At 42.4% G+C, this 23,007-nt stretch overlaps 1 protein-coding gene across 1 annotated transcript in view; it reads left to right on the top strand.

Annotated features, from left to right (window-relative positions):
- Positions 1-23,007, top strand: part of camta1a (calmodulin binding transcription activator 1a) — a 278,699-nt gene that overhangs the window by 102,978 nt on the left and 152,714 nt on the right. Inside the window, 1 exon segment of the mRNA XM_085146299.1 lies at positions 18,968-19,035. Within this exon segment, the coding sequence (XP_085002425.1) occupies positions 18,968-19,035 (68 nt within the window).

The following is a 23,007-nucleotide window of genomic DNA, read 5'->3' as shown; positions in this document are numbered from 1 at the left end:
ACCAAATGACTTCTTCCCTTATGTTCTTCTTATCAAGCATGGTGTACAAAAGTAATCATAAAGTCAAAAGATGTGGGCCAAGATACAGTGTATTCATTACTTTCTGTCAAGCAAATGATGGAAATAACAAACACTTCTTTAAACTATAAGTGCAGCATTTAATCATGGCTCTCGACAAAACAACAGGCTTAAACAAACACAAGGGAATTCATCAATAAATCTTCCTCGACCAGAATTGATGCCACAATCTGTGCGAGATAGTAAACAGTGGAAGGCCCGAAGCTCTATTTGGTTTTCAGCATTATTAGAGGTGGGAGGAAATTAAAGACTGCTGATCAATATCAATATTTGTTTTATATTACTCAGGTGTCCTTTGATTGCCTGCATGAGTGAGCGACTTGGAGTCTGATTTTGGTGTCTCTATCCGATAACTACTACGGTCTATTAGGCGGATCACTTATACTTAAAATGAAGAGGTTCTCGTACTTGTCCAAGTGCTTTTCAGTAATCACTTCTGTTAGAGGGCAGCTTATTATCATCAGATCTCAATGTGGGAAAAGGGTTATTGTAAAAAAAAAAATCTTCAGTGTTAATTGTAATTGCAAGTCAGTTTAAGATGCCATAATAGTCTAGTGTCCTACACAAGCATATGCATATATCTACCTAAATATATGGAGAGAGAATTATCCAAACAAAAGTGTTGCACTTTAATTGAGGAAAACCTCCTTGACCTCACTTCCAAACTCCTTAATAGATAGAGTCATTTTCCTTGTGGCAAGGAAGGGATGTGGGGGTCGGTTAACTATCCCCCTAAGATGGACCTTTGGTAAGAGAGAGAGAAGCAGTAAGTCAATGGGAAACTGAGATGATTAAGAGGCTTTCACTGTTAACAGAAGAGCAAGGATTGGTTTCTATTGCACCCTCCTCTTTTCATGGCCTGGTCTAGTGGACAGGCTGGTGCTACACGCTGAACAGAGCCAAGACTTGCCTATTAATAGACTATTGAGTGCTATTGATCCTTGGCTCGTGTGACACACAAGATACAATGAGCCATAGATCCCAGTAAAGAGCCGTGCCTTTCTTTTCACTTTACCACAATTGCATATGATTATAGGAGTCTGAAGATCAGTCAGAGAGGCCTATCTCTCTGTAACGACGACCAGAAGTGTGATGGTACCCTTGCTAAAAGCCGACTGCAATTTGGAAACTTTTGTCACAAATACAAAAGCTCTTGAACAAAATGGCCACAATCGAGACCCGGCTTTGCCTAGAGTGAATGCTGCCTCTCCATAATTTAATGGATATTTTGTGTGTGTGTGTGTGTTTTGGGGTTGTTGGTTTTTTTTTGTATAAACCACTCAAACATGGGATATGTTTCACAAAGTGAAGATGCTTTCTCTTTGCATTCAAGGTGAGAACAACTCCAAAAAGCTGCTATACAATTACGGATAAATTAGAGGGATAATGATGAGGGGGAATGGTGGTTATATCAATAACCCCTCTAATGGTCAATTCCAGAATGCTGTCTGCTGTGTGCTAGATTTAGTGTAATGGATAAGGTGCCTGTTTAGCAGAGGCTTACTTGTCGCCAAACGAGGGAACAAACCTCAAATAGCCAAATTAAAAACTGAATAATAGATGAGCGATGCCAGGATGAGAGAGAGAAGAGGAGACAGCTGTAATTTCTACACCTGGAAAAAAGAGAAGCGTTGGCATGCAATTGTTGATAATTTATAAGGGCACAGAAGAGAAATAGAGAGAACAGGAGATATACAAAGTGATGTAAGAATCACCTTTACTGAAAGGCACTTAACAGTTGTTATAACACGTAGAAACACTGGCAATTCTTCCAAACATTGTAAATACTGTTTTGATTAACATTGATTGCCACTTTGTGTGAAAGACGGCCTCTTTTTGTGGGTTTTATCATTTTTTGCAGCAGCAGCAGTCTTGAATTGATGCAAACTTTTATTCTTTGTTGAAAAAACAAGGCGCAATATTGTTTTGGCAAATATTTGTGCCAAATTGTTGAGTGAATGATTAACAAAAATGTGCAAATTGTTTGCTGTTCACAGGGTATCATTTTCAATCTGCATATGAAAGGCAAGAGCCTTTGAGTGCAAGAACTGTTCAATACTCTCATTCGCTTCCCAGAACACTGTGCCTGAGTGAAATTTTGACCTCTGTTCAAAGGCACTCCCAGTACCTGTGGAGTGGGCTGAAAATGCAAGAGGGATGCCACAAATTGTACCAACTATGAGTAATGCATACAAAAAATTGTTTCCAGTATAAGAAAATGTTGCACCTAGTACAAGTAGTATACAGTAGCATTAAAAAAGAAGGGACTGTGCACTACTACATAGTTGCCATCAAGACTTTTAATATCAGGAACTGGATTTATGTAACTCATGTTCCAGGTGTGTTTCACCTTGCTGGTTTTCCAATAATCACGATTTTTTCTGTGCACCCGCGAGGAGGAAGAAAGCAGGATTTCCCTGCTTGCCGACTGGTGATGCAAGCTGATATGAGTGGGGGCTTTGTGATCACAGAATAGCCTCTGTGGTGAAGAGGTGAAACTATTACTGCACCATTGAGTGCAGGTCATTTGCCACAGCCACCTGGCCCTCTGATCACTCCTTGGAAAGGGCTATTCATAGTTTTCTGTGACATGTGACTGCTCGGAGACCCTGGAGGGCAAAACACTGTTCCAATAGGCCGGCTGGCCAACACTGGACACTCCAAAGAACAGACACAGGCCTGTCAATTTTCCATCTGTTTGAGGCTGGGAATACTTAGATCATCTTTCAAGAAAAGAAAAGAAAAGCTGGAAGTTCTGGGCAGTTGTGATCCACATACAGCCCTACGTATAATATTCCAATCACTAAAAATAGCATCCCTGCTACAGATCCCCTTAAGGCACCTACAGGACTGTAAGATTTTAGCAATCATAAGTTTATTGCAACCCACACTGGATCTAATAAACTTGTCTACAACATCAAGTTTGATATACATTGCACAATGACAAAACCTTATAAATCACTGGCTAGAACACATGGCTTCAATTCCACCGCTATGTGTTTCAGTGCTGGGTCCCACTGGAGCGGTCATAATAACAGCTGAAGGATGCGTTCAAACAAACAAGACGTCTGCTGCCACAACTAGATTTTCTCCTTTGTTGAAATCTCAAATATTTATTTTGCATACTTTATCTCCATCTTTGCATTTGTCTGTGGGTTTTGATCACTGTGTCATTTCATGCATTTGTTAATAGACTTAGGACAGTCCGGTAGTCATATACTGAAATTGTGATTCCAATATTATTTGGTCTTTATATATTAATCATTGTTTATATTCTATGGCCAAAAATCACGCAATATATACATGTAGGAAAGATGAAGTCGAAATTGTTGTTGTTTTTTTATTAACAAGGCCATTAGATTTGCCACAAAACTTTTGCTGCTCACTGTTGTGTAACAATTTGCAGTGATATTTTTCTTTAAAATGAAGCCAGTGTGGTAGTCCTAAAAAAACTTGGATCCAAAGGAGTCCTTCCCTGTAGACTCCCATGTTAAAATGACTAGTTTTACATCAGAAATAATGAAGTTCATAGCCTAATACAAACACATAGTCCTAAGCTTTAGGGCTTCAGAACAAACCAATGGGGGATGTCAAGCTGACTACATCAGTCTTTTCTGTACAGTGTATGGTGGAAATGTGTGAAATGCTCTGGAGAAGGAACTGTCAGTACAGTTTTGCGCTGCATTTTTCTTGCAGGGTTTACAGATATGTGTTTGCATTCACTTTAGCTGTGAACAATACAAGTAAAAATAACCACTGCCACAACTAGAAATAACTTGTGAGCACTGGAAAAAGCTGACTAGCCGTTCATTTAAGGATGTGATGTGATGAAAACAATAAATACAAGATGGACTAGTCACATCCCCTGATTCTCAGATATTCAGAAAATATTTTGTAAAATTAAACGTTAAAATAATTTTAAAAAACCTTCTAATGTCGGTTTTTATCCTCAAAACTCTGAATATTTTCCAAGTCAAATCATTCTCATATATTCGGACTTTTTTTTAAAAGTAGGAGGTCATGTTTTACAACAGGAATTTCAGGCTTCTATCCCAGACCTAGACCTTCTGTTTGAGAGCCCTGCCTTCATGTAACTTCCCCTCTCAAGTTAGAGGAAGTATTTCAGATTCTTTGTGCTGATGGTAGAAAGCTGGCTACCGCTACAAAGGAGTATAAAATCAGAAATACCTTCAACTGATGATTGGATTCGTGAGTTTTGACACTGTACAGTGAAGCACCATGTTTTTTTTAAGGGGAACATCAAACTTGCACTCGCCTGTACAAATATTCCATAACTCTTTCACAAGTTGCACGTTGTAAACCACAGAACAAAGAAAGGAGTGTGTAATATATGATTCAAGGATGGTAATGTTGTTTTCAGTCCCGTGTAAAATTTATTTGAATTGGTTTATATAGTACATCGATCCATGTTCTTGTTTTTATACTTTTATGTTCTGTACATGTTTACATCATGTCATGTTTAAATGGGACGCTATCTCATCAAAGTTTCAGTGCTGTTCCAAGAGCTTGAGAGGAAAGGTTTGTAATGGAGAGGCACTGAGATGGGATCTCAGCAGCATGTTGGTGAAGAAGGCCTGCTGGCTTGCCAGCTCATACACACAGATGGACGGTGTGTCAAGGGAATCTCACACACACTGATCAGAGGCTCCCCTCCCGTCCCGCAATGGGAGGAAATGGGACTGAACGAGAGGAGGAAGAGCGAGAAAAGGAGTTAATCACCGCACTAATGCTGCACTTCATCATCGTTTCCTGAGCCCGCCTGCTCACCCTCACTGCCAGCGCTTGACTGTCTACACAGCGCCCCCTGGTTTGACTTTTAACTATGGCAGTGTTTAATCCCACAGTTTGCTCATCACTTAGAGTGAGTGGAGCTCAAGTAGGATAGCATGTTTATGGAAGAGACACGCAAAGCACCAAATGAAAGTTGTTGATCCTTGAAGGTGATTCAAGTGGACGCCGATAGGGAGAGGATTTGGACAGACCTTGGCTGTTGTGCATCTGATATTTATGCAGGGCAGAATACTTTTCGTGCTTTTCCATGCATGCATTTGACACTGGTCCTTTGAGAAAGAATATTTATTTTTGAAAAGGCCCACATGTGGTGTGCTGACCCTGTGCTATGCACCAGCCTGTGTGACAAGTATGTGTGCACAAGTACAGACATATATTTTTAGAAGTGTACTTGTCTTAGTGTGTGTTTAAGTGCATGTAATATGCATGCTGTGCCCAGAGATGAATCTGAGGCCGACAGTGAAGGTGAGTAAGTTTAAGCAGGCTGCTCCTTTGGGTTTTTGTTCCATTGACAGTTGCAAACAGGATCTTAAGAAGTGCTGCTGCGCATGCCCGACTACAGGGTTGGCCACTAAAACATACGGCCAAGTGCAATGTGCATAACTCATAGTCTTGCTGCCACATCCGTCCCACTGCCCCAGCAGGCACTCTCAGACTATATCAACCACCACAGCCTCTTAAACCCATTTAAGTCTGCTGGATAAAACACTGTAAGTTGCCATTCATGCCCAAGGTAATGCACAAATCCTGTCTTTGTCTTTGACAAATGCAACTACTTACATATACCTCAGTTGAGATCTTTGCGAAACTTGTGTGCTGTATAACTAACGCTATCAATCTGTCTTTTATTTTGCTTTAAAAGCCAAAATGTTTGCTGTTATTTTCACAGTTTGTGATAAAATAGCCTCCAAAGAAAAACAACTGTCATAAACCTCTATTACTTTCAGTTATTCCAAAACAAAGTTTTGTCTTGTGTTTACTTGGCTTTTCGGCACATCAGCTTACCTGACTGGTTCTAATCTACTACATTGCATATGTGCAGAAGGGTAACAGTCTGCTTTTTTAAATTTTAAAGCTAACATGCCATACAAGTGACAGTATAAAGGAACAAAGACTGTCTTTTAAGATGTGTCCATACAGTAGGCGTTAGCACGGCTGCACCGTGGTATGTTGTGACGGTGTTGTGCGTGTGTGTATGTGTGTGACTTTGAGTGATAGAGTGACAGCCACATGACAGGACTGAGCTGTGATCACAGCTCTGTTGAGGAGGCACCGTTGGCAGTGCTTGGCTGGATGCCTGTCAGTTTGTCTATCTGTCTGCTTTCTGGTCATACCGTAGGTACACATAGACAATGACACACTTTAACATACCTGGATTTGGGCTTAATGGGCTCCTGTCTTTCATACCCACATTTCCACACAAACACAGTCAACAGACTCGTGGTGAAGATGCCACGGTGCAATGATTTCAGCTTTGGTTCCACATCACCTCCTGCTGATGGTGGTAATTAATTGATGAATGAGGTCAGATCGGAGATATCCAGGCACATCTCTATTCGGTTACAACCCCATCTCATCCCTGAGCTCACCTCTCTGCCACCCCCAAGTTGTTTTCTTAATGCGCAGTGCACCACATTCCCTCTGTGCTCATCTGCATAAGACCTTGGGATGAATGTTAACGATGTTTAATTAGACAAGACGTGGGATGGATGAGTGGATGGAGGCAGTGAGGCCAGGGTGGTGCTGCCCCCCGTTGGGGGGAGAGAACACATAAAACTCGCATAGAAACCGGTAAGCATGTACACACACATGCACTTGATGAACAATAAATGACCATTAAAAGGCCAAAAGCTACAGCTGAACATGACCTTACATGCGATTGGTGCATTCTAAGTTGTGCTACGAGCTCCCCATTCCATATTTCACTAACATCAAGGACATAGACCCCTCGTTGTTTAATGCAATATAAATGAAGCATTTCTAAATGCAGTATATTTCGAGGATATTATGTCGTGGGTAGTAACTGCCATTTATAGCAAATCTAATTAACCAAACTTTTATTTCTCACAGGGTTTGTGTTTGGAGTCAACTCTTTTCTTGTAAAATGAATTAGCCCAACAGTCAGTATTTCTGGAAATTTCTTCCTGAATTCCCTGACTCTGTTTAGAGACTTTCTAAAGTAATGTATAATTACTTAAACAGAGGGTTAATTGACAGAGTAGTGATACCATACAAAATGTTATTAGCTTTACCTTTTTGGGACTAATTAAACTCCAGCTTATTAAAATTTCTGGTCCACAATTGCTTGACTGAACATTGGGATCAATGCTAGGTGAGAGCACTGCGATCCATGCCTGAGGCCAGGAGGCTGGCTTCTCATGCTTATCTAAGACACTGAGAAAACGTTCCTGTCCCAGCTCACTCTGTATAAACATTTCCACTACACTGATCTGTGAAAGAACATCAGGAAGCAGCTTACTGTAAGGTAATCCAGTAAATGATCGGCGTGTCATTTCGACTGTACAGCCATTGCTGAGATAAGGGGATGCAGATGTTTTCTCGCTAGCTGTTCCCCAATGAGGTGTCATTATCCAAGCTTGGTCTCAGATCTGCTGTTTTCAGCCCATCTCCTCAACTGGGTGACTGACTGTGGACTGGATGCAAAGGCACACTCACACGTGCACTTTGTGTCTATTGCTCTCTGCTGTCTCCTCCAGGCTTGTGCTTATCTTGTGGTCACGGCCAGACAGAGACACCTGCGAATGCTGTGGATTAGCATGCTGCCTGGGGTAAAGCATTTAATGTGTGCCCCAAGGATCTTGGGCTGAAGGCAGGCTGACTTGTGAGGCTGACGCAAACTCAACGGAGGCATCTTAGGGTCTAGGCAAGGATCGATGACTTCTCAAAGCTGCGACATAAAGCATTCGATGAAACGGCCATTTGAGAGACATGAGTAAACACGCTTTGATTACAACAGAGAAAAGGAGAAATTGTGTTTGTTCTCTTAAAAGTCGTGCTTAAACAACAACAAGACTGCTTGTTCTCCTTTGTGTTGGAGATGCCATGTTAAATCTCCACTCTTAATTAATTTGGAGAGCACAGAGAGGGAGCGTTTGTCACCCCTGCTCTTGCCTGTTAGTGCTATTTGTCTCCGGGTGACCTTTGATTTCACACTGCATTGGTTTTCTCCTGTTATGGACAAGATGCGGTTTTTGCTGACAACAGAGGAAACCTTATCTTTTAAATAAGTAATTCCTCAACTGCTCAGTGAGTCCACCAGCAGCAAAATATTGGGATTGCGGAAAAGGCGAGCACAGAAGCTCACTGGGGAAAAGATCTCCTTTCTGTGTATGCTGTATATATACCTTTGCCTTACTCATTAAAAATTCCACAACAACAAAGTGTTTGCAAAAGGCTTTCTACACAATAGTATATAGGTTTCTGTGTGAGAGTGTATGAACAGCCTTTGGCTTGGCATCTGCTCTGTATGCGAGAGGGGCAGGTTTATCGTTGTATTGTTGAGGGGTTTAGGCAGTGACACAATAGCCCCAGCCAGGCCTTCTTGGCACCAGCTGTGGCCCAAAGCTTTAGGCTTTTGGGAAGAGAACATTGATTGGGGTGATGGTTGGAGTGACTGAGAGGTGGGACGGATGAGGGAATTGCAAGGGGATGGATGTGTTGGCACTTGGCTCTGTGGGTTCTGGCTGGGTGCTGGAGCAGTCTCCAGTAACATTGATGCATGGCCATGAATTATATTATGCCTTGGCAGCTGCTTACTCCCAGATTCATCTCAGCAGTCATTGGGTTATTTATTTATTTGTTTCCACAATTTGTCAAAGAATTCCCATGCAAGAGAAAAAAACTACCTAACAAGATTTAAAAACGAGGCAGATTTAGAGTATTTAATGAATAGGTACTTTTTCAGATACACACATTATGACAGTAATGTAAGTTTAGGCGTGGTACCTAAATTCTGACAGAATACCTAGTTTCTAACTTGATGCCATAGATTTTTTAAAAAGTGCAGCGACGTACATGACAGTTTTCTCAGAACCTCTCATGAACACCTGCTTGGAAACCTGCCTGGATAACACCTCATTCAGTAGCTGCCTGCACACTGTTTGAGATAGAAGTGATGCTTTCGGCCCTTTGTGTGACTCTGACATGGCTGTTCGGACACCTTTGTTCTGTGAGGAGAGGCCCATTCACAGTGTGCCCAGGGAACAAATTGAATCTGGTTGACAATTAATAGCCAAGCGGCATGTTTAATTAAGAGCATGTAGCCAGCGAGAGACATGAGGGAGATAAACAGAGGAGAGTTGCACAGAGCCAGACTGGGCTCACAAAGGAGCAGGCCATTGGAGCGGCTGGTTGATCGATTCCCTACCGTCTGCGAAGGCAGCCTTCACAAAGAGCATTCTGTGCCTCCCTTCTCAACGGGCTGAACTTTTAGAGGGGAGAGATGTGAGACTGATAATGCACACGAGGCAGATGGGAGTATGCAGATATAGGCGAAAAAGTTGAGGAAAAGTTTGCTTGGTGAAAACATCTACAAGTGAAAATCTATACAGCTGCACAGACCCACTTCAGCATTTGATAGCTTCACTTTGGGTAAAATCACCTTGAACATGATTATTACTGGTGTTGAGTAGTCACTGGCTGTGTCTCATGTGGATGGATAGTGTTACATACATGTCTGGCGCTGGAGTCTGCTGTTAGGAGACAAAACATTCATGCCAGCAAGCTGGTTTGACTTCAGGCATCTGTGACCTTCACAGTCCTACATTCCCGTTATTGTAACGTGAACACAAAGCGGCAGAGAGCCAGGAGAGAGAGAGTGGGGGAGAGAGAGGGGAAGAACACTTGACAGCTTGTCTGATAGGCCAAACAATACCGGCTATGGCCAGGCGATGCTTTGGACAGATAGCTACACACACGCGCGCGCGCACTCACACCCACTTCAATTAAAGGGAGCCCTCCTCTAGAACTAACAATCACATCATTGTCAGTGAGATGTCAGGAGCTGAGAGGAGATAAAATGATAGCAGTTCACGTGAGGATTTGACTGGTGCTATATGTGCACTTGCCTTTGCATTCAGTGTTCTTATACGTGTTTTTTTTCGCCTGGATGTGTGCGCGCCGAGAGGCGAACAGAGAGATGACAAGAACAGAAAAGGAAGTTGCAGGAATGTAACTGCTTCGTGAAAGAATTAAATGTGTGTATGTGTTTGCGTGCTTTGCCGACAGTGTACACCAAGTAGCAAAAGAAGATAAAGGCATGGGTCTGACAGACAAAGGGTGATCCTTCCATGCTGATTAGTAGTTGGGTGGGGGGAGTTTCTTCTGGCTAATTGGCCTGAGCTGGAGATCTGACCGTTCGCCTTGGTAAAATTTCCAAACTGTCTTGTCTTCGTGTCTTTTCTCATTGTCTCTAAAGCAGAACATGTCACTTTCTGTGGATGGACGTGACAATTGGGCTCAGTCTTGTAGTCTTTTTCTTTTCAAAGCATTCACAGCAGTCAGATTAAACACATCACATTTTGCCCTTTTACAAAATCTTTTGCTTCATTCTCTCCTCCATCTCTTTCTCCTTCTTGTCCTTCACCTCTTCTCTTCCCGCTTGTAACACGGTGAGCAAGGTCGACTTTATTGTCACATGTTGCCCTCGTATCAGAACTTTCTGCATTCAGTCCATTTCACTATGTAGTTGAACAATAATTTTTACTTTTGACAAAGCCAACAACCTTCTCTGCACAGCAAACGGCTACTTTAAACAAATGTGAACCACACGCTCAAAGGCAAACATGGAAGATGCTGCCAAAGGAAAACTGCAGTTCTGGAGGAAGACCTGTAGGTGGTTCTGGGAGGCATCAAGGATTGAAAGTTAAAATTGGTTTCATGCAAGGGTGCACCAGTCATTTGGCTGCACTGAATAGTGGAATTCAGAGGATAATGTGGGCATTAATTGATTTTGGAGCTGAAATAAATAGGCTCTCAGGATCACATGAGACAGAATTCTGCTCATTTGTGCCTTTGAGGAAGACGTGAGAATCTCTCAGCCGCTTTCTGCTCGTCTTTCTGGTCCTACAGTTACCCTAAAATGAAAGCTGACATCATTTGATTGATATGAAGTAAATGGCAACCTTCTAGATTCCTCTCTCACTTCTTTTATGCATGATTCCATTGCTTCTTGACTTTTGTAGGGAGGGGGGAAATTTATGATATTTAAGAATATAATGCTCAGATTCTTACAATGTTTCCACCGGGAGAACTCACACCTCAATTATATTTAGATGACATTTAATGCCCTCTCAGTGGATTTTCACTAGAATATTTTTCTCTCCCAAAGCATAGAAATGCAACAAATGTAACATTTATGTCTGCTCGCGATCAAATCGTGAAATTATATTAGAAATCACACAGACCTGCTGGCTGTTGGCTCACACGGCACTTCCAATATCTGCTGTCTACCAAAGCTGGAGCATCTGTCAAATGGGGGGAAACAAGAATAAGAAAGAGAGAAGACACAGAGAGAACCCTCTTGTCTAGTAAGTTTGACTGCTCCTGCAGTTTTTTTTTTTTTTTTTTACTTTTGTTGGCAAGAAGTTGGGTTTTGAGGAGGAGGATAAAAGTTCGCCAACAGAATGGGGTAACAGCCTGGAGTCTCTGCAGTGGGGCTGGGGTAAGGTCAGCATCACGGAGACTACGCGACTCTCCGTTCTCCTTGGTTGGGCTGTCAGCGGGAGGGAACAGACATCCTGCTGCATAGCTGATGAAGAGGACATGCAGCGCGGACGCCAGAGGTCAGACAGCCATGGGGTGTCAGGAAGTGAACCTGGCCACTTCCCGCCGCGCCCTGAAGCGAACCACCACAATGCATCTGCGTTTTTGCCCTGTTTACCAAGGTAGCGCTCCACATTTCCACCAAGCCTCAAACATATCTTAGAGTCTTGCCAGAAGTTAGAGCCTGAAGGGAAAGAGGGGGAGCAATAGATAAAAGAAGAAAGAGGTATAATAGAATTATTACACAAGACACATCTCTCAAGGGTACAGCAGTAGGTGGTCCCATATGGGCTTTACATCAGCAGGCACACACATCCATAGCAACAGCCACTGGGTCACAACGCACACAAATTGTGGCTGGCAAAGATGGATGTATTTCATCTCAGTCAACTTTATGTCCAGTTCACTTTTTGTCAGACACCACATGCTGCAAATCCATTCCCATGCCAGCTATTTTTTTTTTACTCTTCTAGGTTTGTCTTGTGCTTAGCTGTACACCAGTGTCTCTGCTTTCCTCCTTCATTTGTCTTTTGTGGTGATGTAGCCTCCTGTGGGAGGCGGTGGCTGACCATTGTAGTCCTTCAAGGCCAAATAATTACATCCTCTCAATGAACATCCAAGACAGCAGCTCTAGCACCAAAGCCAAAACAATCCTGCCTTCTGCCAGCTCCTTCTTGGTCCTGGTCTTCTTCTTTCTGTCACACTTTCCCTTCATGTTATAGCTGCTCGGATGCACAGAATTGAGAATAGCTGCTTGACTGTGGAATGAATATAATCATAATTGTTTGGGTTGATATAAAGATCATTTATCACAATCACTCATCAACTTTAAAATCATAATATATTCTGTTAAATTAAAAGTTTTTTATGGGTTCATTCCCTTCAGCTCTAATAACAGTCAGCTGCAGAGGTAAACAATGAGAGGCCCAGGTGGCAACTGACTTGCGGGCATCAGGAGACCTGGAGTGAAGCCACTGAGGGAGACTTATAGGGCTGAGCCTCCTCTGGTTCCACTGGCAATACCTTGTTACGACTTTTACTTCCTTCTTATTGATCTTGAACAGCTTGTCTAATAGATGCAGGCTAAATAAAGGTTCTCTACCTACCTTGGTTGGAGGTGCATTAAACGATTAAAATTGGGACTTTTAGGGATAGCACGTGACTAAAATGTAGTAATATTAAAGCATCCTTATTTTTTGTCTTGTCAAAGTCTGTCATAGTTTCTCAAATAACGTAGTGAACTGAGCTAGTATATTTATATTTAGGTAGTATAGCTTTTTTCTTTGCTTTCTTTGAATTCTGGTTAAGTGTTGCTGGTTCTGTGTTTTCTGCAATGGCTTTTTGCAAAATTACTCCTTAATTCTGAAAACTTTTGTGGTACCGATCAGCCTTGATTGCAAACACCTGTTCGGTCTTTGCGATATACAGATACTGACTGACATATTAAAGGAAAAGGGAAACATTAAGCCACCTCATCACCTTACATACACACACACATTTCCCCTGAGGAAAGACTCGTCTTTCTCCGCTGTTGTCACTTATGCTCAGTCTCTTTCTTGTGCATAACTACAATATAGTGTACAAAAGTGATACAGTAAACAAAAAAGAGAGTGCTGGCAGAGCAGCTGCTGTAGGTAACATTGATTGTGGGAGCAGGGAGGCGTTGAGGAGTGAGTCTCCCCAGGAGAATGCCTCCTATTTCAGAACAGTCTTATGACCAGCATGCCGAGCAGAAATGTGAAGAGAGGCATTGACCAACTACTGGAAAACATCTAAGCTATCCAGGATCAATGTCAAATTGATTCCAGAACTATGTATAATGTAGGCCAGTGGACAGCTTGTCTCGCTCTTTCCACCTCCTGTATGGCTGCGCTTCAGGAGCTGAGATGGTACAGAGCAAGCTAGATGGACAAACTGAACAAAATCGCCTGAGGTGTGTTTTAAACACATTGTAAGCCCTTTTGTGGTAAAGGTGTTCATGTGTGCTAAGCAGCTATTCCTCACAGAAATGTGTTGTGCCATGGTCATGCACCTTTTGCCTTAAATCAGTCCGTTACATCAGTTGCCAAAGTTTCAGGATAGTTTGAGGTTGTGGGTACAGCCACTGCAGAACAACTAATTTGCTCGTCACAGTGGATTAACAGAGTGGACACAGTGTGACTTCCACCCTTCCCTTTCAGAAGGGAAGCCCCATGCAGGTTCTAATGAGCAGTATGCTGGAGAGGGGATTTTTTTAAACCTAACACAGTACTCATAGGACAGCCTCACCCCTCTTCAACAGATGCCAAGTGCAGCTGTCAACAGCGTCATACCCTATTGTTGTTTTTGCTTTCTGAACTCTCTCATATCGGTCTCTCGTACTGACCATTTGTCTTGATAGCAGATCAACTGCATCCTATTATGGAACATGCTCAGAAAATCTTAAAGGCAGCTGGAGGTTAAAGTTGGCTCAGATGGATTCACTCTACCTTACCACTTTTCCTCTTTTAAAAGAGAAATGTGGCAGCATGAGATTACATGGATACAGTGTGTAATACGTTATTGCCAGTGCATTAAGAATTCATGAATTATAAATTTTAAAAAAAGCTCAAAATTATTTAGCTAAGGTATGTTTGCTTGCAGAATTGAACCAAATCACACTTTTTTAATCACCGATATACCTTTAATCCATTTAAACTTCAAACTTTTTACTCTGTCCTTTTTAGTCTGTTTGTACTATCTAAATTTTCAGTAACTCCACTTTCTCTTTTCTATTATCTAGTGCTCATCTCTGTCTGTCTGTAACTAATTGCATTTTTTGAATTTATTTTCATTTTTTTGAGTCTAAACTTGTGATAGCTGGTACTTTGGCAAACTCCTTCCACCCTCCCCAAACACCAGCCAGTGCATTTGTGCCTAGACCTGGACAGGTTGGTTTCCTGGGCTGCCCTGGAGGAAATATCAGATGACCTGGCACTCCACAGTAAAACCCAGGTCATCAGGGAGGGCTCCTCTAACCATATCTCTCCCATGCCCCCCCTTTCATTCACTTCCTGCTTTCAAGTGTAGGGCAAGGTCAAAGCTTTGAGGATGCATTCCCCAGACTTCACCATGAGGCAGGCTGGAGGCGCTGTGCTCTGCTCTCTAACCAGACTTTTCTCCGTCTATTCTTTCACATCCTCTTGCTCTCACATATTCATTTCATTGGCTCGGGCTTTTACTGCAATCAATACTGTTGCTAAAGTTAGTTTTTCTAATACAGCTATTCATTAAGTGCATTTTCATTAGTGTCAGTAGAGAACCAATGTAACTGGAATAATGGATAAACATATGCTGTAATTGTTGAATCCTATTTTTGGGGTGATGAAGTCTGGTTTTAAATAACAGAGCTCACCCAAAAGAAAAATAAGTCATTACTCTGTTTTTACATAATGCCTAGTAAATTGTGGGTTTTAAAAACTAAGACTCAATTCTCAGACAATGATGTAACTAAGGGTATTTTAATGCAGGAGTTGCACAGAATAAAATGCACTTAGAGTTTTGTCCTCCCAGCTTTGTATTGTTCCCAGCCCTCAATTTTTCTCTCGGCACAAATGCTCTGTGGATGCGGAAACAAGAGCGAAGCATTATGAATGGTGTTTAGAGACAGGTGTCTGATCTGTCCTGAGATAATGCCAAAAGACTCCTATCTCCCCTTCTAATGGAACAGCGACAGTTGTTTCAAGTAATCAGGCCTGTCATCCAAATGTTGAAGCGCTGGTCCTCTCAACACCTCTCTTTTCTTTCCATAAATCAAAGTTGGTGGCAATGCAGGAAATCAGAGGATGCAGCAAAAACAATCTGGCAACGAGTTCTTCCAGAATAGGGAATCCTCTCTGAATATCTCCATCAAACAAAGGGGTCATCTTTGTCTGACTTTTGTGGAAATAAGAAAGGGCAAGGGTGAAATCCATCTAATCAGCTCTACAAACAGTTCCCATAAGATTATCACTGCATCTAATTTTAACATCATATTCAAATAAGGGATGAGCCAAAGAGTGAATACTTTTTTCTGAGAGTTTACTGCTCCCGCTCCCCTTTCTTGGTCCAAAGAAGTGAAATGGGATGAATATGTTAGTGTCATCTCCAATTTCAAATAGGTAGACATTTCAAAAGATGATTCTCTCTGGAGAAAATGTTATACCTCTAGAGTGAAAAATATCATTTGAAAAGCAAGACAGTAAAAGCCAGTCATCTCAAAATGAAAATTTTCTCATGGTGGCTTTCCTTTTCACCTCAACGGTAATGGGAAAGGAAAAAAAAGGACAGGGGGTGAGGTAGGAGAGGGTGGGTGGATGCTATAAGAAGAGAGAAAATAAAGGGGAGACACACTGATGAGTACAGGAGTGACACCGCTTGAGGAGCATGTTAATAACGTGTCAGGCACAGACAGGTAACCAGTAATCAGGCCTTGTGACTGTAACAGGGTAGACAGAAACACACACACGCACGCACACACACGCACACATAAACACCCTCCTCTCCATCTCCATCAGCCCCGAAACTGTTAGACTGCTCGGTCATGTTCTGGGGCAGCCCCCTCTGCTAACAGTGTGTCGCAGCTTTTACAGAGACAAAAGAAACAAATGAGATGGCTGGGTTACAACAAACAGCTCCGGGTTGTTCTTTCCCCTTGAAAATGAAAGACCCTCTTTTTTGCAAGTACAGTGTCAATTAGAGGTGGTTTTGCTCCTGCTCACTCTCCAGTTCTCAGCTTTTGCTGATTGGCATTTATTTAGATCAGGCTCAGAAAAAAAAATTGCCTTAATTCAGGATATGGCAAATACAGGCGTACAGTACGGTATATTTTAACGACACCAGGAGGTAAAACGACAGCAAAGATCATGTCAGTAGGGAGGGTGAGGCATAAACCCCATGCGAGTACAAACAACCTTGCACGAGGTGGATTCTGACCTAAGCGGGAGAGTGTGGATGGAGCTGTGTGTACAGAGAGCCTCCTCTGAATATTTCCCTAGTGAGAGAGCGTAGGCCAGAGGCAGTAAGGTCAGCAGATAGAGTCCAGAGCCAATTGACAGCTGCTGGTTTGACTTTGATACACCATCAGTGCTCAGCACAGCGCTTGCCCATTTCCCCCTCCACCCCTCTTGCACTAACCCGCAAGTGTGTTTGCTCAACCTGAACGCATGCTAGCCTCTCATTATGCCGCCCATGCAAACTTTGTCTCCTTGCAGCTGTTTAATGGCTGCACGTCTGTTTTTGTTTGTTTCCTCACCATAAGATTATTGCACCTTTATGGCTGGTCGGGGGGTTGGAATAATCCCTGGCATCTGTTCAGAGAGGGAGGGGTGAGAAAGAGCCAGAGGAAGGGCCATGCTTCTTTCTTTCTTTCTTTCTTGTTTGTTTAAATTTTTCTAAATATGGGACCATGTGGCCCTCTATTTCATCCTCTGCGACTGAGACTGGAGCTGTGGCTGGATTTTAAAGGCAAGAATGATGGAAAGGGCTTCGTGCTAACAGGCACAAAGGTCACTGAAAGAGCTTCTTGTTGCCGTTTATAACTCCCAGAATGAACACAAAATAACATCACAGGCACGTTAGTCCAATTTAATGGATGCAGAACAGTAATGCCTTTTGATACCTGGTTAGTTTGTGTTTTTTCTTTGAATATTGTAATTGTTGCTGTTGGCTCAGCACACATTCTTTATATGTTTTGGTGTCTATATAACAAGATTATTTGCTCATTAAATCAGCAAGGTTGTTACTGTCTGCTTTATACTTTCAATGCTGTTTTATTTTTCTGTTGCATAGCAAAAGTTGCCTGAGCTCCTTTAGAAAAGCCTCATCTCCTTTCTGTTATTTTATTAATTCAAGATGCCATCTTGTCATGGCTTCTGTGCCTCCGGTCATTATGGCAGGAGAACAAGAACTTAATCAACAGGGCATTATCTCCCAGTGTGCACCTGGAGGCAACAGTGCCAGTCATGCTACCATCCCTTTTTTGTTGGTAACCCTGACAGCCTGGAAACCCCTCACACCACACACCCTGCAGCATCCCCATGGGCTATTGCCAGTGTCTGTGCCAGGTCACACTTGTGACACGGCCTTGAAGGCCCAGTTGGTGCCTTCTTGCAGTGGTGCATATTTTAGAATTTTTATGAATTTGAAGAGAAAATGATGGAAGAAATAAAGAAATGGTCCTTGTTTATGTGCTTGCTTTATGCTGCCACACACTGGATGTGTCATATTTTTCCAGTTTGCACTTTTGAAACAGCTGCTGCTTTTGTTGACATTATTGCCCCGTGTGGGCAGGTGAAGTAACAGCATGAAGTCCCAAAGGAAGCTATTTTCAAACCCTATCCTCACAAACCAAAGAAGACAATATCTTAGAAACACATTTACTCTTAAAGGTTTGTTGACACTCCAACATGAGGTGAGACATGCATCCTTATAAACTGAAAAGACAGTGTTTTTGTGGAAGATGGCAGCAGCTCTGTCCTTGTGTCTAGCTCTCTCTAGTCTGACAAATGTTCTTGCTGAAGAGTGAATTACTGGCTGTCGCTGGTAATCATTAGGTTGTCTACCAGCATCCAAAGTGCTTTTTATTTCTGCCCATTAGTTTGGTGAGAAAATGGCCGGGTATGGTCCAGTGTGTTCTCCCTTACACTCAGACTGATGCAGTAGGCAGGGCAAGCATGGGAAACATGAAAGTGTTTGAAGTATCTCTATTTATGCCAGTGGCAGTTTGGGCTTTTTTTTTTTAAAAAGCATGGTGTCTATAGCATCTCTGTACACAACTGACTCCAAAGGATCTACTGCCTTTTCTGAAGAAGCAATACACACACATGTCAATATTGTGAGACTGGCGTGTAATTATCATTCAAAGGTTAAAGAGTGGATTGATCCATAGAGAAGTGTCAAGGGCAGATCAAAGGGATTTGGGGGAGGATCGGACCAAAAATGTTAAAAGCTGCTCACTCTCAAACACAGAGACGTCAATCTTTCAGAAAGCACCTTGATGTCCTCTGAGGAGAACCTGATCAAAGCTTTTGTAACAAAGATAGTCTCAGAAGATGATCTGACCTCAGTTGCATTCCACTTCTGTCTTTCATTTTACTTTTAGCAGTCTGCATTTACCTGGCTGAACTCCCCAGCACTGCCCCGGTTTCCGTCTTTCCTGTGTTTGCACTGCTGGTTAAACTGTCTGAATATCAATGAGGCAGTCTCACCGATGTATAACAAACACAAGAGAACAGTGATTAAAGATGACATATCTAAGCCTCACTCACTTCCTTCTCCTCTCGTCTCTTTTTCACAGGAGATTGCAGCTTACTTGATAACATTTGAAAAGCATGAAGAATGGCTAACGACATCCCCTAAAACAAGGTAAGACAATTACACTCACTGCCCTCTTTAAAACATAGGGTTTTTAAGATTTATAGTCCTGCAAGTATTACACTCAATGAGTCAAAATTTACATTTTTGTTTTTTCTTTTTTTTTTCTTTCCAAGGCAATTTCCCTTATGCGCGGCTCAAAATTACCTTCAAGTTTACTGTAGGATGTTTAATATTACAGGGTGCTGATGGCTGTTCAGAAAAGTTTACAGTTTGCAGATAAATTATAGAATATTAATAATGACTAATAACTGCCTTTTAGCACTCCAATTAACACAACATGCACTGCTGCAGCATCTGCTGTGAATGTTATGTTAATGTGCCTCTATCTGTCTGCACATTCGCCACTCCACTGTCTAGGTCAGATGTTACACCCCCATGTTGAACAAAATGCCAAGAGCTAGTGCTATATTTGAAATAGAATAGTTTTTCCAGCATGGGACCTAATTTATTTTATTAATATATGCAGATACATATAGTGCCAATTTGCATGTCCTCCTCAGTTTTTCAGCAAATTTCAGCAAAAGCAGTTTAATGTCAGAGAATGTGTCTGTGGCAGCACTGGCTGTGATGCCATTATTTAACATACATGGTATAATGACTATTAAAGAATGCAACCTTTTACATTTAACAGCATTAGATACATTTCAGTTTGAGTGTATTTGGATAATATTTTTCGTATTATACAGCTTTAGAGTTGGCATCTTTGGCCTCTGTTGGACTATCAAACAGACGTGTCGCATTGTAAGACCACAAAATCTTTTCTTAGCTCCAGCATATACAGCCTATTTAAACATGATCCCTTTTGCTTAAGTTTACATGTTCATGCATTTAGAATAAGCTAATCAATGTTAAACCTTTCTTTATCTTTTTTTTTTCTTTGAGTTTGAATTGCTGTGTTGGCATTATTAGCAAACCTCATCCGTGCGTAAGTGGACTCTGAGCTTACTGACACAGAACCGATTGCTCGCATCCCCTCCTCTCTTCCACTGCCTCGGAGGGACATTGATAATAGTCCTGCATTAAAACACTACCAATTAAAATATGTTCTCCGGTGTAATTCTAGGCCAAAAGAGCATCAGGCACACCCTTTTTTAAAAAAAAAAAAAAAATCAAGAATCCTTCCTTCTTCCCAAGCCACTCCTGTCTAATTTACCAAAATGAATCCAAAATCACACTTTTTTCTTTCGTGTGACCTGTGTAGTTGGCTTTACAGTCACCTTTATTTCCTCTTCAGTGTATACGCATTCTTTTATCATGCTCTAGTACCTTAAGTGACCTTAAGGAATAAAAAAGGGACCGTAATCCAAAAAAGGCCACGTTTTGGGGTCCTGGAGAGCTACAAATGTCACAGTACTGGCATCATCGTGCACAAGACAGGCTAAAACTGACTCTTGTGTGAGATGTGAGAGACTTGTGATCCAGTGACTTTCTATACAAATGGTCCTCAGGATAGTGATGGCCACAGTCTGTCACCACTTGCTGTATGTGATGCAGTGGTCTTAGTGTGCTCAGGGATTTCAGCCCCATGTCATCTCGTAGCACAGGTGCTGATATCTCAGATATGTCATCGGGGAGCAGTTCCTAGTGTACATCTACAGATCACCTGACAACACAATAACACATCTCATGTTTTAGAGGACCTGTCTTTTCAGCACAAGATTTGTGTGTGTTTTCTCTGTATGTGTGTTTGCCACCAGGAGAGTCAGCGAGAAAGCTTGTGAAGTGTTTGTATTTTTCCAGATGTCAGTGGAAGAGTAGGGTGTAGTGATGGATGTCGGGGCCAGGAAAGGTTGGCGAGAGTCAAAGGATGAGGCGTATATGTGTGATTGATGGTAGCTGATTGATGGCTAGGCTCTACATAAAAATTTTCTGTTCAAGGTCACGGGTGAAAGGTCATGCTTGGAACACCTGTGCTTAAGTGATACCTTATCATTTGTCATCACAAATCTTCAGGTGCGTTTCGGCGGGTGTATATGCATCTGATTGTGGGTGCATGCCTGTGTGTGGGTTGACCTCTGTGGGGAATAGGCTAAGTAGGCTAATTCTCCCCCAGCCAGGGCTTTTACTCCAGGTTAGTGGGGCATGATGGGAGGCAAAGATGAGCAGCAGGGTCATACACAGAGAAGCACAGCACTACATGGCTGCACCGCATGCATGCAACAACTCTGACACATGCAGGTCATAAAGATGGGAGTGGGCCACAGTCAGAGCTCAAGGAGCTGACACCAGCTGTTTGACCAAGGTGTCACGCGATGCTGTACATGCCTTGAATAGAGATGGCATCCTGTCAACACAAGGAAGATAAAACGAAGTGGACCTGTTTCATACATGCATAGACGTATCTCTGGGTTCATGCTGATGCGCATACAGTAACAGTACAGCCAGTGTTATCTTTTGCTTGGGTCTGTTTCTGTTTGTTTATCGTTTCAAAATCTGAAGCATGCCAGGGGAGAATGGTGGAATGCTGAGTGATTGATGTGCTTAGCTCTAGTAATACACATTCCCTTTCAGATAGGAAGTGCAACAGTGCTTAAAATCAATACCAGTGTTCTCCCACTGACTACTTGAACAGCACTACAGCTAATTCAGGCCGCACCTGTCAGAGCTGGGGAAATCTTTCCCTACTCGGGCCTTACACTTTAATTTACACCCACAGCCTCGCTGGCTTCCATTTCCATTAAAGGGAGAGCCTGGCATTATGGCTTTAATGAAGGCCACGGCCAGGCTGTGATTTAAGATGGCCGTTACCCCGCACCTTCACTCCACAGGAGGGAACACACTTAAAGGGACAATTAGGATTTTCCTCTACTGCATCCTTCCGGAGAGCCATACTCATTCTTTCCTTTTGGCTTTTTAAAGATGTGACCGTACTGCTTCAGTTGATGGGATCTGAAGGTGCCTGTGGGAGAAAGGTAGAAACAGAAGGAAGGGAAAAGAATTGTGGTTCCAAATCTAGACAATAACATTTGATGTGACCTCATCATGGGCATAACATTGCGCTCCTGTTGAGAACAGGCATTCATTATCCATCATAAATGACACAAATATCTCCTTAAGGGGCTGTTTAGAGGTGTTTGAATGCTGACAGATGGAGTAACTATTGACTAGATGGTGTCACAGATTGGTCAGCCCAAAGAGCTAATGGACACCTGTGTGTAGTACAGAGAGAGCTCGTTATCGTGAGTGTCCCCTGAACATCACATGGTTTCATGTTGAAGCAGTTGCACATTAGTGCTTCTTGTCTTCACTGTTTGTTTTATTGAACCGGTTAAAAGCAATCCGTTGCAAAACACAGCACAGAGGCCGCTTTTACACCTGCTAGTCTACTGTATGCAGCGATACAGTAGACTAGCTGTAGCTGTTAGAAAGTTGAAGTGGTGGGTTGTGTCAGCTATTTGCTTTGACTTTTGCACTAGTTTGGAGCGCATACATTTACACATGTGCTTACATGACCACAGAACACACTCCTTCTCTCTTACTCACGCACACACACATACACGAACGCACACACACACGCACCCACACATTGTATATTGAAACTATCAAACAATAAGCACCAGTCCTTGGAGGGCCCTGCATTGACACTGAACCTAGCCGCCCCCACGTCCCAGCGCAATAGCCCTCTCTCCTCCCACATCCACAGCAACAGAAACAGCAGCAGCAGCACTCCAAAATGAAACCAAGTCCCTTTAGACAGCTTCCAAAGACAATGCTTTTATTAAAACCTACAGTAGTGGCGCCACCCCAGAGGCGCGGGTACACCAACAACAGAGTAGAGCAGAACTGAGAGGCAGCCTGAGATCTGCTAATGACTGTTTGTTTTCGATTGTGTATGGTGTTTGCTATTGTGTAGGGTGCCTATGAATGTGAATTTCTGTCTGTGACAGTGGGAAAGACATAGATAGAGGGGATTGCATTTAATGCTTATGCGTGAATTTACTCACGTAAAGTTGAGAGTTC

Source organism: Neolamprologus multifasciatus, chromosome 20 (assembly GCF_963576455.1).
Source record: "Neolamprologus multifasciatus chromosome 20, fNeoMul1.2, whole genome shotgun sequence".
Lineage (NCBI taxonomy): Eukaryota > Metazoa > Chordata > Actinopteri > Cichliformes > Cichlidae > Neolamprologus > Neolamprologus multifasciatus.
This window is presented reverse-complemented; position numbering and strand designations above follow the sequence as displayed.